Genomic DNA, 14,288 nt, shown 5'->3' with positions numbered 1-14,288 from the left:
TTTCCTTTGTTTTGTTTTGATGGAGTTGCTGCATAACATCCGCTTATTGAAATTTGAAACGACACTTAGCCATGAATTTTTTTGTAAACAAGTTTCATACAGGTATATAATATAATGCTCCATATACGTTAAAATTTCAGTGATAGGCTAGCTAACATCTCTATATACATGTGAAATACATCCGTTTCAAAATGTGTTCATTACTAAAAGCAATTTGTAAAACAAACAATTGGTGAAATGTGCTGATGAAAAATGTTTCAAATGATGCAATGATATTGAGAAAATGTCTGTATGCATATGACTTTAGTTAAACATCAACATGAGTAAGGTTTTATCATTACATTTTTAGATCCTCAATAATTCTGTCATTAATTCTGTGGACGTGAAACATGAGTATCTTCACAAATTTCCCTTCCTCCAAAGGGTTAGATAAAGGGATCTCAAGGTCAAGATTTGTTGGCTGGTGTTTGTAAATTTGTGTATGCTATCAATAATCTTTCCCTTAGGGTTGAAGTCCCCATATACTTAGTCTCATAGAGGTAAATGATTAGTTTTCTTTACCCATCTGGGTTCCATGTACATGTAAGGCCTTTTTATGGGAGTTATATAGCATCAGATATGGGCCCCATTCCCAACTAGATCAATTAAATAATATTGCTAAATTCCCATAATATATAGTTTACTCCTTAAAGATTTCTTTAAAATTCATCAATTTTTTCCTCTAAAAAGGACCTTACTGAAATGAATGAAAAAAGCACTTGATATAATCATGTTATCTCAGTACATGGCAAAGTTGATGTGCTCGTATCGAATTGGTGACTTGACATCTTTTTTTCACCTGAACTTCTGTTTCATGCAATATTGTTTAAGGTGGATGCTCCACTCTCTCATATATCCTAAGGGCAAGACGTGAGAATCTCTATTCAGTAAAAGTGCACAGTCCTTTATAACACAAAATTATATCACTCAGAATTTACAGCAAATGAAAGAAATAATTAGCTTTACTTTAATGATACTTTATTTGGATAGCGCTTTATAAAACAGCTCAAGTATGTAAAATGTTTACTTCAGTCGATTATTCAAACAATACTATGATCCTTACAGGATTTGGTTCAGACTTCCACTGTGCATATCTAGCCTAAGAGTTTTTATAATGTTCAGATAACAAAGATCCACACATCACAAAGTATTACATCATATGTTATACAATATTTGATGAGGTCTAAGTTTTGATGGGTGATCTTCAAAACATCCTGTTGACAGTATTTCTTGTTTAAACAAAATATCTGGTGCAATTTTCCATATTTGAAAGGCATTTGATCAAACCTAATTTTTTTTTTAACTTTTTAGTCATGGCAAATATGGATCAAATCCTATTTAAACCAAAAAGTAGTTAATGGTTTAGCAAGGACACATATGCCATCATGAAGACTTTTGCATTTCTGACTATCAAATGGTCATAAATGATTAAAGGGGATGTAGATTCCAACAATGATATCACTTTTATGAGAGCCTCATGCCATATGGGACTTGAATCTGGTTCAAATGTCATAAAGAGCCCCAGGCTTGTTTTAGTTTCCAGGTGTACATGTGCAATTTTAAGACCGATTGAATCACCAACAGGACTACCAGGTGCCATGATTTTGAATTAAGGAAGTGTAAAGTCTTAATATAAGTGGTTTTTCATTTTCAGATGAAGGTCACTCTTTGTTTTTGTGTGTATTTTGATACTAGAACATGTTTAATGAAAAAACATCTAAGGATCCTGTTAGATTTTAGCATCTGAATTTTGTCGTTTTCTTTCTCTTTTTTTTTTTTAAGAAAACTAGTACAACAAACTGCATGCAGGGAACTATATCAAATTTCAAAAGCAGTTCCTGTTAGAGATGAATTTCATAGTAATGAAGAATTGAGATAAAGATGCTTCCAAGTTTGCTATCTTAGATTTCGACATTATATACATGTCAACATTCTCACTTAGTTTTAAAAGTGAAAATCAAATATTGATTTCATAAATATAATGAAATTCAAATGTATTATAAGTGTAATTTCAAGAAAATAGGTTCAGGTTTTTTAATGAAAAACATATTTACATCTAAATTATTTTTCAAAAAGTGCTTGAAAGGTCTTTCTCATACTCAACACCTGACAAGTAGGTTCCTGTATTCCATATCCTCAGTATGCATATATTATATATGATAGACTGTTATTATTATATAGATGTCATATGTAGACAATATAAACCATTACATTTTGACAAATTGCTCTCTTAGGTTCATTTATTCCCTTTTTCTACACAGTAACTTGAATTTCATTAGAGCTAGCTCTCAAACTAGGCCAGATGAGGTCTATCTCATTTGCTAAAGAGGTACTTCTGTGCTGTCTGTCATGGCTAGCACAGCAAAGCAAGCAGTAGATGTGACCAGAAACCAAAAATCTAGGCATGATTAAAGCTGAATATTGCAAGAAAATATCTCCACAGCGATATTTGTAGTGTATGAACTAGTTTGTCCTATTCTGAATTATGACCATGTTACAAAATCTTATGACATACTAGGAAACTACAGTGACGTCATGGATAAATGATGTCACATGATGTTTGGAACCAGCTGAGTTGAGCATTTTCTGACTTAATCCATAAGGGGAATCAACAGAGGAATAAAAATTAATGATGAATAGAATCTTATAATTATGTATGAATTAGTGATGAATAGAATCTTATACTAATGTATGAATTTGTGATGAATAGAATCTTATACTAATGCATGAATTAGTGATGAATAGAATCTCATACTAACATATGAATTAGTGATTAGTTTTATGCTAATGTCATATATGTATATGACTTTCATTTAGTCAGCAAATGTGAAGTAGATATCTTTCATATTTTCCAGGGAAATCTGAAGCAAAGCCATTTCGTGGTCCTTACAGTGCATGACTTAGGATGCAACCGTGAGTTAATAATTGCTTTATCAGTTTCCTTGATAATCCATCCATATTATGGTTTCAAAGTCCTATTTTATCTTCGTGTTAAAAACCATCCGATTCACAATAATTATCACCCCTGATATAGATATCAAGTCCCATATTCAGCTCTCTGCAATAATGTAACTACTAGCTGATTTACAATAATTATCGTCCCCTGATGTGGATATTGGGCCACAGATATCAGGCCATCAGCCCCATATTATCTACCACAATCCTGTTTACATTAATTATCTTCCCTGGTGTAGATATCAGGCCACAAGTCGGCCTTATATTATCTACCACGATCCTGTTTACATTAATTATCTCCTCTGATGTAGATATCAGACCACAAGTCAGCTCTATATTATCTACCACAATTATGTTTACATTAATTATCTCCTCTGATGTAATTATCGGCCACATGTCAGCTCTGTATTATCTACCACAATTATGTTTACATTAATTTTCTCCTCTGATGTAATTATCGGCCACATGTCAGCTCTGTATTATCTACCACAATTATGTTTACATTAATTATCTCCTCTGATGTAGATATCAGGCCATTGTCAGCTCTATATTATCTACCACAATTATGTTTACATTAATTATCTCCTCTGATGTAATTATCGACCACATGTCAGCTCTGTATTATGTGCCATAATCCTGTTTACATTAATTTTCTCCCCTGACGTAAATATCAGACCACAAGTCCGCTTCATATTATCTAACACGGTCCTGTTTACATTAATTATCTCCCCTGATGTAGATATCAGGCCACTGTCAGCTCTGGTTTATGTGTCATGATCCTGTTTATGTTAATTATCTCCCCTGATGTAGATATCGGGCCGCAAGTCAGCTCCATATTATCTGATAGGATAATGTTTACATTAATTATCTGATTAATTGTCTCCCCTGATGTAGATATCAGGCCACTGTCAGCTCTGGTTTATGTGCCATGATCCTGTTTACGTTAATTATCTCCCCTGATGTAGATATCAGGCCGCGAGTTAGCTCTATATTATCTATCACAATCCTGTTTACATTGATGATCATGATGTTGATTGTTTCCCACTGATTTTGTCCCCAGATTTAGACAACAGTACATTTTACTTCATTTCATAACACGAAACACCAATGAAACCTTGTGTTCCCCTCGATTTCAACACCCGAGTTCTCATCACCTTTAAGCCGAGTAAAGTACCGAAATCCATCACTTCTGTTATCTCTCCTATTATCAGCATATTAATACTGTCTTGTTATATATGATCTTCTGACACCCCCAATTCATATCTCTGATCTGACTGCTTCACTATTTGCTTTGATCATTTTCCTCTGAAGATGAGTCTAGGATCCAGGCTTTCTCTTTGCTGTTAGGGCTTTTTTCACCACTTTGGGAATGGGGCCCGTGGCTTTGAATTTGGGGGAAAATATGTCAAGTAAAATACCTAAATTAGCTCTGTTATTGGAAAAAACTTTCTGTGTTTTCAACTTATTTCATTGATTGGGAATTTGTTCCAGAGGGGAAAACATACCACTTGAGGAATACTACCTTTTTCCTGTAGTAAAATTTGTCTAGGTTAATCCCTGTCTTGTCAGTAACTTTTGGTGAGGTAGATTTAATTTGTAGCATATAACATGTAACCTTTGCTGAATTGACCAATGGTCTTAGTTTTTAATTTTGGTGTAAAAAAGATGATACTTAATTGACTCATGGCTTTGGTCTACAGATACGATGTGGAAGGGCTTCCTGGCCCACAATTCTATGGAGGAAGTGGTTCGGCGTGCAGCATTCATCCACATTGATGTCCCAGGCCAGGAGGATGATGCAGCCAATCTTCCAGAAGAGTAAGTTTGGGACACAGCACCAAAAATTCCCTGGTTTTTTTTTGTGAAACACAAATGTTTTATTTTGTATTGTTAAGTTTGTGTTGTGTCATTCCATAATATTCTGTGACTTTGTGTCCCAATATAAATTATCCTGTCATTGTCTTTCAGTCAGAATGAACCATGTTACATCATATATATAATATTATGAAAAGAAAGCTGAGGGTTGCATTTTGTGAAACAGACGAAGAATGAATCATTCATTTTTTGTCTGTTTCACAAAATGCAATCCTGTTTCATTTTTGAATTTCCGTCACACAAAAATTTATTTGGATTCTGAAGGAATTTAGAATTTATTTAGAAGACTTAAACTGGAAATTTCTTTGTCTTAAAGAAAAGGTACATGGTCATTTTAAAAAAAAGGTTGATTTCTGGCCAATGTAATACATTTGATATCAAGTCATGTTTGTTCTTTTTCAGATAAAACATAGATGATACATATATAAGACTAATGAAATTGATTTCCAAGAGAATATGTGATTGTTTCCTGACACATTAATGTTATGTATTTCTCATTACATAAAAAGACTAGACACATTTTCTTGCAATTTCCAGGGAAATTCTGTTATACCTATATAGCATATAAAGGATGCTGAAGAGGTGACATACAAAAATAGCTTTAAGGTAGCTTTGCCTTCTAAATCTCATCTCAAGACTTTTTGTACCGGAGTTCTGCTTGAAATGCAGGACGACACCTGGGGCAAATCTTTGCTGTGATAAAATCAATATCTATTTGGCATCATTGCAATATGTTGGTGTTCCAATCAAGCTGCAATTTTGTGACCCACTGCATTTTATCAGTAGATACAGCTTTTTTCCATATACAGAGAGTTTGTTTGGGAATCAAATTTTCCAGATCGCATTAAAAGAAAATACGTTTTTATTTCGAGAACCTTAACTACTGAATATCACTAAAAATCTGAGTAACTTCAAATGGTATTTAAATAATAGTACTTCAAGCCCAAAGGTTACCTACATGTATGACTCATTTGGTTAAGAAATTACCTTGACATTCAACAAATCGGTTAACGTTGTATTAAAACATGCAGGCTGTCCTTTATAAGTCATACCTGTTGTCATTAAAAAAAAAGTTGTCAAGACAGTTTTTAGGAGCTTTGAAATCCAACACAACACATTAATCAATTCGAGGTCGTTGCCTGGAGTGATATTCATGTTCCGTGCAATGTGACCAAGCACTGAGTCAGAGGTAGGAATAGATAGTGTAGTGTTCATTTCCTTGTAATCAGATTTACCTGTATGGCATAATAATAAACATGCAGGATGCAAATGGCACAGTCATTTGTTATGTAATATGTAGCTGTTTAATTCAATATTTTTTACAACATTTATCTTGAGCTAGTTGCCTGATTATTTTAGAAGCATATTGAATACTTAATGTGTATCAAAGTGCATCTCAAGCTCTAGGTAATTGTTTATTTTCTATAAATATCTCATAAATGATTGATTTTTTTTCTTAATTTGGGTGTTTACAGACAGAGCTTTATATAATGATTAATCCAATGTGTCATTACACTCACTGAGGACTTGGTCTAAGTAATTATGTACCAAGAGACTATTGTCATCTGTTGGTTTCATCATTCTGGCCACCACAGGACATATGGTTGACAATAGTCGAGAAAGAGCACATAATATTTCAGTATTGGAATCACTTTAAGCATTTTATGTTTTCCCACAGGGACTGTAATAGCTCAGTTGGTCAAGTATTAGTCTAAGCATGCAACCCTGGGTTAAGATCTAGGGTGCATGGTTAGATGCTCCTACCTGTAGCGATATATTTTACAGGAAGCTTAGAAATGGACCAGTCTATGCTGTGATATTGTATCCTTGAGCAAAACAATAACTATTATTTCAAATTGCTCTAGATGGCCTACACCGGGCCTCCCATATCTTCTTCAGTACGGTAGTTAGTACAAAGAGACTTGGTCTCAATATGACACTGTCAGGCCATTAAACCCAGCAAACGAACAGTGATGCTTTTTCTGGTTGATATTTTGCCTGAAGCTATTAATGTCAATTAAATATGTCAATGTGGGTTGACAGTTATTCATCAATATGGACTCCAGATGACCATCTGAGGATGTCCTGGGGTTGACACACAATTTTCTAACACAGCAGTGATATAAGCTTCTCGGCAATAGTTTTACCATGTCTCTGAGGGGACTAGATCTTAACACTTCATAAGAATGCCAGAGTATTTATTCATGGATATGAAAGAGAAATAAGAAAAATAGTGTTTGTACAACAAAGGAATGTATTTGTTGTAATCATGAATAGTGTTGGAGTTTTTGTGTGCTTTCGTGTCTGTATGACAGTGCCTGACAAGTTTGGCTAAGCCTTGCATTGTGAGCCTAACACTGTTCATATTCTTTATTTCTTGCTGGGATGAGAGTCTGCTTCTTTGTCAGCTTTCAATGTTATCGATCAGAACCTAGCGTATCTATGCAGTAAATGTCGTTACACTGCTATGAGGCTATTTTTGGTCACCATGGACACTAGTTGTTCTAATTCTGTGGACATTATAGATGTTTAAGGGTTTTCTATATGTATATAAATATATATCACAGCACAAAATAACTAGGGATGTGGCAGGACAATGTTAGTAATTGATTTGTGTCTCTTAAACTATGAAAACTACTCAGAAATACTTAAGATCTTTTGTCCAATGTTTTATGATAAAGCAAAATAATGACTAAGACTGGATGTGATTGTGGAAAGATTTAAGTAGGGTCAGCTTTGAAGTCATATATGCTTTATCAAAGCTATTGTCCTTAACACAGATGTTACACAGAAACCTTTCTGTGCTAGAATCAATGAAGATTTAAAACACAGAGCTTTTGTCTGGTCTAATTCTGTAACCTCCTCGTGTCGTGTCCTCGTTGACATTGCTATGTGAAAATTGTGTTCTCTGATCTTAGCGTTTGATGGACTTTTTGTTGTTAGTCACACCAAAAAAACAAAAAAAAATTCATCTGGATTTGAAAAATAAAAATTTGAAAAATGTGCACTTTTTCCAACCAAGCAACAAGAAGGATACTGAAATGTGGCATTTCAATTTCATGGAATTCAAGTTTTCCATATATTCTTGCCTTAGAATAGATTGAATAGTTTGTACTTACCTGATCTAGATGATACCTTAATAATGTCAGGAGCCCTATTTATTTTATGCATCCAGATAAGATAAAAATATTGATACCAGATTTGCAGCAATAGAAACAAAAGAGGTACATATGTTATTACTGAGATTACATTGAAATTCAAAGGCCGCTTTGGTCTGATGAGCACATTAAACCCATTTAGCCTTGCATCTTTCATGTTGACATAACTATTTTTAGAAGTTAAGCAAGACTTCAAACTTCCAACATTAGGTTGGTGTTTCTCCCTATAATTTGTGTTTGGGAGATGTTAATTGTAAGTTGTGTGCTTGCTATTTCCGGTCTGTTTTGGCAAGTGATAGTTTAAACTGATCACCATAGCTCACTCTTGATTAGAGAAGTGTCAATCAATAGATTTTCCATGTCATCACCTTCAGTTTATTATCTTCAAATTTTCTAATGCTTGTTTCCTAATTTTTCTTTTAAAAGAGTTTTTCGATATTGAGTTTTGTTGGCTCAATTTTTTCTAAATCAGTTTCTGATATTTTACAAACCAGTTGATAAATATTACAACCAGTTGTCCTAAGAAGAAACATGAAAGGTAGAAAAGATAATCCAGAACCAGCATGTCCACTACCAAAGGTCACAACATATTGACTGATCATGCTCTTTGTTTTGACAGTATTTCTAACTATCAGCTGGGTTAGTTAGTTTCTATGAGGTCCTCAAGCAGTTGGCCTAGTGATAATGTCATTTTTTCATTGTAATGTAGCATTTTCTGGTTGGCTTATCATCAGTTTTTTATAGTTACCTTCTTGAACAGTCTGCCTTTAAAAGCTGATGGTCTTGATACTTCATTGAAATAAATGTTTTAACTGTGATATATTTGGAAAATGTGCAGATATAGAATTATTGTTTGCAAGGTTTTATACAGTAAGGGCAATATTAGCACCTTGACTTAAACCTTATACATAGGCAGAATTGCAGTGCAATCATTGTTTTCCGATTTCAACATAATCTAGGAATAATTTGATTTAGTGAAGTGAAGTGGTATAAATATTTAGTTACATGATGTGCCATTTTAGGTGCCACAGTAGCTGACCGAAGCTGAGTACCCAGGAGATGTGGAAAGATTGATCATTGTGTTAATGGTTATTTTTTTCATGTCTCAGCTTATGGCATGGTCAAGGTTTTACTTTGTTGGAAAAGAGCAATTTCTGAATTAGGCTTGTTCAGGCATCTCTTCAATTGCTCGACCTCCCAAAACAATAATTGTTTTCGGAACAGTGTCCTTATGAGAGTTCCATCTTTAGAGCTGGATGTGAACACATCATTAGATAATGATTATCATTATCAATACATAAGAATAATTGCACATTGGCCATTTACAATATGTATACTTTCATGTTGCAGATATATATTGATTGGCTCCCTGTGTACTCTAAAAGGACATTATTGTTAACATACTTTTACTATCAATTAATCAAATGATTTTTATGTTTGTAAAACGCTACAAAACTATTAAGTAAAAAATGGCTTCTGTAATTGATACCCTGTTATATGCAGATGCACACTGCTGTTTTAAACATCATGTAAATGTGATTATAAACTGAATTTATTCTTGCAATAAGCTTTAATGTATTGACTGGAGTTTGGCGTTTACTAGCAACAGCAATACTTCCCAGTCCTGCCAGACACAGTGTATTATTAGACTTGATTTGGACACTGTGACATGTTATAGCTGTCTTAGCTTACCACTAACATGAATACTTTGTCTGGATCAATACAACATCTCCAGCAGATCAGTTTCACTACATAACCCTCTATAGGACCATTAGCAAACCACAGGATGCCTGAGATCTACCAATTTGGATACAGAAAGGATGGAATTTGATATTTACACAACATACATTGAAAAAATGATGTTTTTGTTATCAGTTAATTGAGATAATTTTGTTTGACTATCAGTTCATCCCAACTCATGTTGAGGTATCATGCCACCTAACATCATCACTTTACATAACTTTGTTGTAACACATGACACTGTTACATGACTATTAATATCACATGACACTGTCACATGACTACAATATCACATGATACCTTCATGTGACTGTCATCTGTTTCCATCAATGAGAGCTTTTGTGAGTAATGTGTTCTGATTGGTAAAGCTTTGTCTGTTATTTCATAACAGTGACAGCAATGGAATATCATGAAATCTCAATTATTTGTAATGTCAAATTTCTGATCCAAGCTGGTAATGTTGTTGATCTATTAAATATCCTAAAAAGTCACAAAAACATTTGGCAGCAGAGCTTTACAGTGCTGCATGTGTTTAAATTGTTTACTTTTAGAAGTCTATTTTTTGAATAACCTCAAAATTAATGTTTCGGAGGCAGCAACATTCCATATACAGTTTTACCTTAATTGATCTGTTTTTTCATTATATTCATTTGATTTGCTTCCTTAGGATTTGAAATTGACTTATATGAGCATTCTCTGTTTTCTTTTCTTTTAATAAAACATCTGAACAACAAACTGAAGAAAGAAATATTAATTTATGATAAAATTATTCTTTAAACAGGTCTCCTCGAAGGAAAGATTCTGGACTGTCAATTTGGTAAATGTTGATTGTTTTATACAATCTGTGGTGACCGATGTGTCGATATTGTGCCGACATGCTGTAACATGTATATATTATTATTTACTACTTCAACAGTGAAACCTGACTTTAACAGACACATCAGATTTTAGATCTCCAACATGTGTTGCTTATTGACACCCATACCTAAACGGTGCATAAGAACACTAGATGGAATACTATAGCATACACGAGAACACAAGATGGAGCAACCCATCTTTTGAAATGGTCATTGGTGTGATAATTCTTTGAAATAGTTGTAATCTTCTGGCAAGTGTTAAGTCTGAAAAATCTCTTGGATAAGAGGACATATATGGACCATTTCTGCACTGTACTGTCGAACAGATTGTTTTAATGTGTATTTAAAAGTCTGAAAATAGATATTGTGGAAGGAATTGATATCAGATGAAGTGTTCAGCAGTTAAAGGGAATAATTGATTAATATTTAGTTAATATGAAGAATTTTGTTTTATGTTTAGCTATTATGGGGAAGTTTTTTTAATATTAAGATATCATGGGGAAATTTGCTTAAAGTTTAGCTATTATAAGGAATATCACTTGATATTTAGCTATTATGGAGAATTTTGCTTTAGTTATTATGGAGAATCTTCCTTAATGTTAAGCTGTAATGGGCAATTTTTAGATATAATGGGGAATTTTGCTTAATGTTTGAATATAATGGGGAACTTTGCTTAATGTTTAAATATTATGGGGAAATTTGCTTAATGTTTTGGTTTCTTCTTCATCTATACCTTTAAATCGGAATCAAGAATCATACTTGTGAAGTTTAAAGCATTGCAGTATAAATGTGGAATTAGAGCACTATAGAGACCTTTGCAAGAGCACATTGTCAAAGTGTGATCCTTGGTCTTCTGTAGTTCAGTTCAGTAGAAGTTTTCATTGCAATTAATCATGTTTCTTCACAGTGGATTTCATCATTGTAAATTCTACTTTCATTTGAAGCTTAATTCCTTTGAAATTGATTTTTGCTTCATCTTCAAAGGAATACTTCTTTACATCGATAGGCAATAGTCCATATTACAAAGGGTCCAGTTAAACAGGTTTCACTGTAAAATGGACGTGCGCGTCAATCTGCATGACAGCTATTCAACTGGCAGAATATGTTGGCTATTTTTAGACATGATAACCTTTTAGTGTATTTGATTAGATCAATGACTTGCCTGCTGTCCAATACTTACCATGCATTATAATATTGAGTATTGTGTCATGATATTCCGTATTGTATTTAATTCTTTTGCCTTGTTTGATCTGTATTGGAGAGAGCAACCGTCGGTCATGCCCATGGAGCTGCTGAGATCGTTGGGTTTCCCATCCTTTGTCATTTGCCAATATATACCACACCTCTTCTACCAGACTGTAATTCAACACTGTTGTTAATCATTTCTTTCCTGTGTCTATGATTTTACTTTTGTTTAATTCATTCAAGATTCAAATTTGAGATAGTTGTGATATTTATATCAATTTTTAGAAAACTTCAGTTTCATAGAAAAATGCCATAGCATATTGAACTCTCAATCTCATGCTTGAGCCCAAAGTTTTGTCAAAAGTCAAGGTCACATTGAAGATTTGGACATTTTGACAAGCAATTTTGAAGTTTTTTTGTATAAATTTGCTTTCTTATACCATTTTTACCAACTCTGTAATCAGATTATCTAATAAAAATAGATGAAAATCATTGCTGTTATGAATGAAGAATCAGAACTAAAAGAAGTGAAAGTATATGTATACAAATTTAAAAGATTTGCAGTCTGGTACATTTTGCTTTTCCTTTGTCAAGTTGTCTCCTTCTTCTGTTGTTAATTGTGAGTTGTTGAATATTCTCATAATGTGCATTGTATATATTTTGACTTGTCATTGTCTGCTCATTAATATTCATGACATACTTATATTGATATTCATATCATACTCATTAATATTCATAACATCACTGTGATGTAGTTCTAGTCTAATGACTATTTGATGATGTAATCCATACAGCACACAGTGTAGTGTTATGTGTTTTATTTTCATGTTCACATGATGCATATCTATATGAATTGATTTCAGCATTCACCAATTTGTAAAGATGTATGTACTCTATGCAGGGTTTTTTATTTGTGTTTAATTTCACATGACATGGTGATCGTTTATAAATAGCCATGTAGTTGTAACCCCAACAATCTCCACATCACAGATGTAGCACATACGTTTACCTTAGAACTTTATCCTTGCACCTGTTATATTACTATACTATGCAAGTTTCCATGTTTTACTCATATCTTATTTGATAAAACATCCTCAGGGCGCAGATTCTCAGGAAAATGAATAGAGTAAAACTGTGCATATACCAAAATTTTATTCCAGAAATTCAGAAAAGATACTGTGTTATATGCTTTTTCTAGACTTTATTTTAAACATTGAAGTGAGCTTAGTGCTGACCATCACGCATCATATGCTCTTTTGTATATAAGTTCAGAAACAGGAAATTATACATATTTTCTTCGTGGTGGGCTTTTGAGCATCATTTTAGCATGGACTTATTCTGAAATTGAGCTTTGCCTGAGTGTAGACTTACTCACATGCTTATTTTGGAGCAGAATATTATCTAAGGGTGAACTTATTCTTAAGCAGGGTCTTGTCAAAAGGTGAACTTATTCTTAAGCAGGGTCTTGTCTAATCTAAGGATGGACTTATTCTTGAGCAAAGTCTTGTCTAGGAGTGAACTTATTCTTAAGCAGGGTCTTAGCTAAGGGTGAACTTATTCTTAAGCAGGGTCTTGTCATCTAAGACTGAACTTATGCTTGAGCAGGGTCTTGTGATTGTCATTGTTCATGATATCAACTTAAAGTAAGGCTCATAAATAAAAGGTACAACTCAAGTGTATGAATAAATGTTCATATTTTTTTATGAATGTTAAAAAATGATTCATAAGGGGAATTTTTATTATTGTGTATTTTAAAGTGAATGTTGGTTCTTCATTTATTTTCATACATTACACTTCTATATTACAGTATCAAGATGAAATAGTTATCATGATAGAATGATTTAAATGAATTTTCTAGATGTGTACTCCATTACCTGTACATAGACAGGTTTATTGTTCTTCTGAAACAGCTTACACACAAGTTGGTCAGATAAGATCTTGTTGACTTTGATAAAGTGTAAACCAATGAATAGAGGTCACTTGTGGTCATCAACACCTTGACCAAAATAACTTCTTTGATAGCTTTAAGTATGTATATTACCTTGTATGAAATTTACCTCCTTATCATGAGAGTTCAGCACTTCGAAACCTTAACATTTATAGGATTTCGTTTTGAATTTCATTAATGATTTAAGTTCTTCATGAATGATGTTTGCATTATTGACCTTGTCCGAGAAGTGAAGATTAAATATTTGATATGAATGGTTTTGCAATGTATTACAGTTGATTCACAGGTCAGTAAGAGCTTTTGTCCTTAGATAACAGATTCTCAAACGTCCATCGGTAGTTACACTTGTCATAACAATAGTGGTGCATCAGAGAATTTCTGAAAAAAAGTAAAATGTTGGATTTGTAAAAGATATGCTTCTGAATATTGTCAAGAAAATGATGTCAAGGCAGAACATAAAAGCATTGAACCATTAAGTGACAGGTTTATTTTTACATATACAGTATTAACACTTATATTAATTTATATGAG

General features: G+C 33.3%; 1 protein-coding gene across 1 annotated transcript in view; it reads left to right on the top strand.

The window, feature by feature from the left end:
- LOC132554058 (uncharacterized protein ZK1073.1-like) overlaps window positions 1-14,288 on the top strand; it is a 64,740-nt gene that overhangs the window by 5,612 nt on the left and 44,840 nt on the right. Inside the window, exons 3-4 of the mRNA XM_060218354.1 lie at window positions 2,895-2,952; window positions 4,695-4,812. Of these exons, the coding sequence (XP_060074337.1) occupies window positions 2,895-2,952; window positions 4,695-4,812 (176 nt within the window). The remainder of the gene's footprint in view (window positions 1-2,894; window positions 2,953-4,694; window positions 4,813-14,288) is intronic.

Source organism: Ylistrum balloti, unplaced genomic scaffold (genome assembly GCF_031769215.1).
Source record: "Ylistrum balloti isolate Yb309-2 unplaced genomic scaffold, AGI_CSIRO_Ybal_v1 Utg370374, whole genome shotgun sequence".
Lineage (NCBI taxonomy): Eukaryota > Metazoa > Mollusca > Bivalvia > Pectinida > Pectinidae > Ylistrum > Ylistrum balloti.
This window is presented reverse-complemented; position numbering and strand designations above follow the sequence as displayed.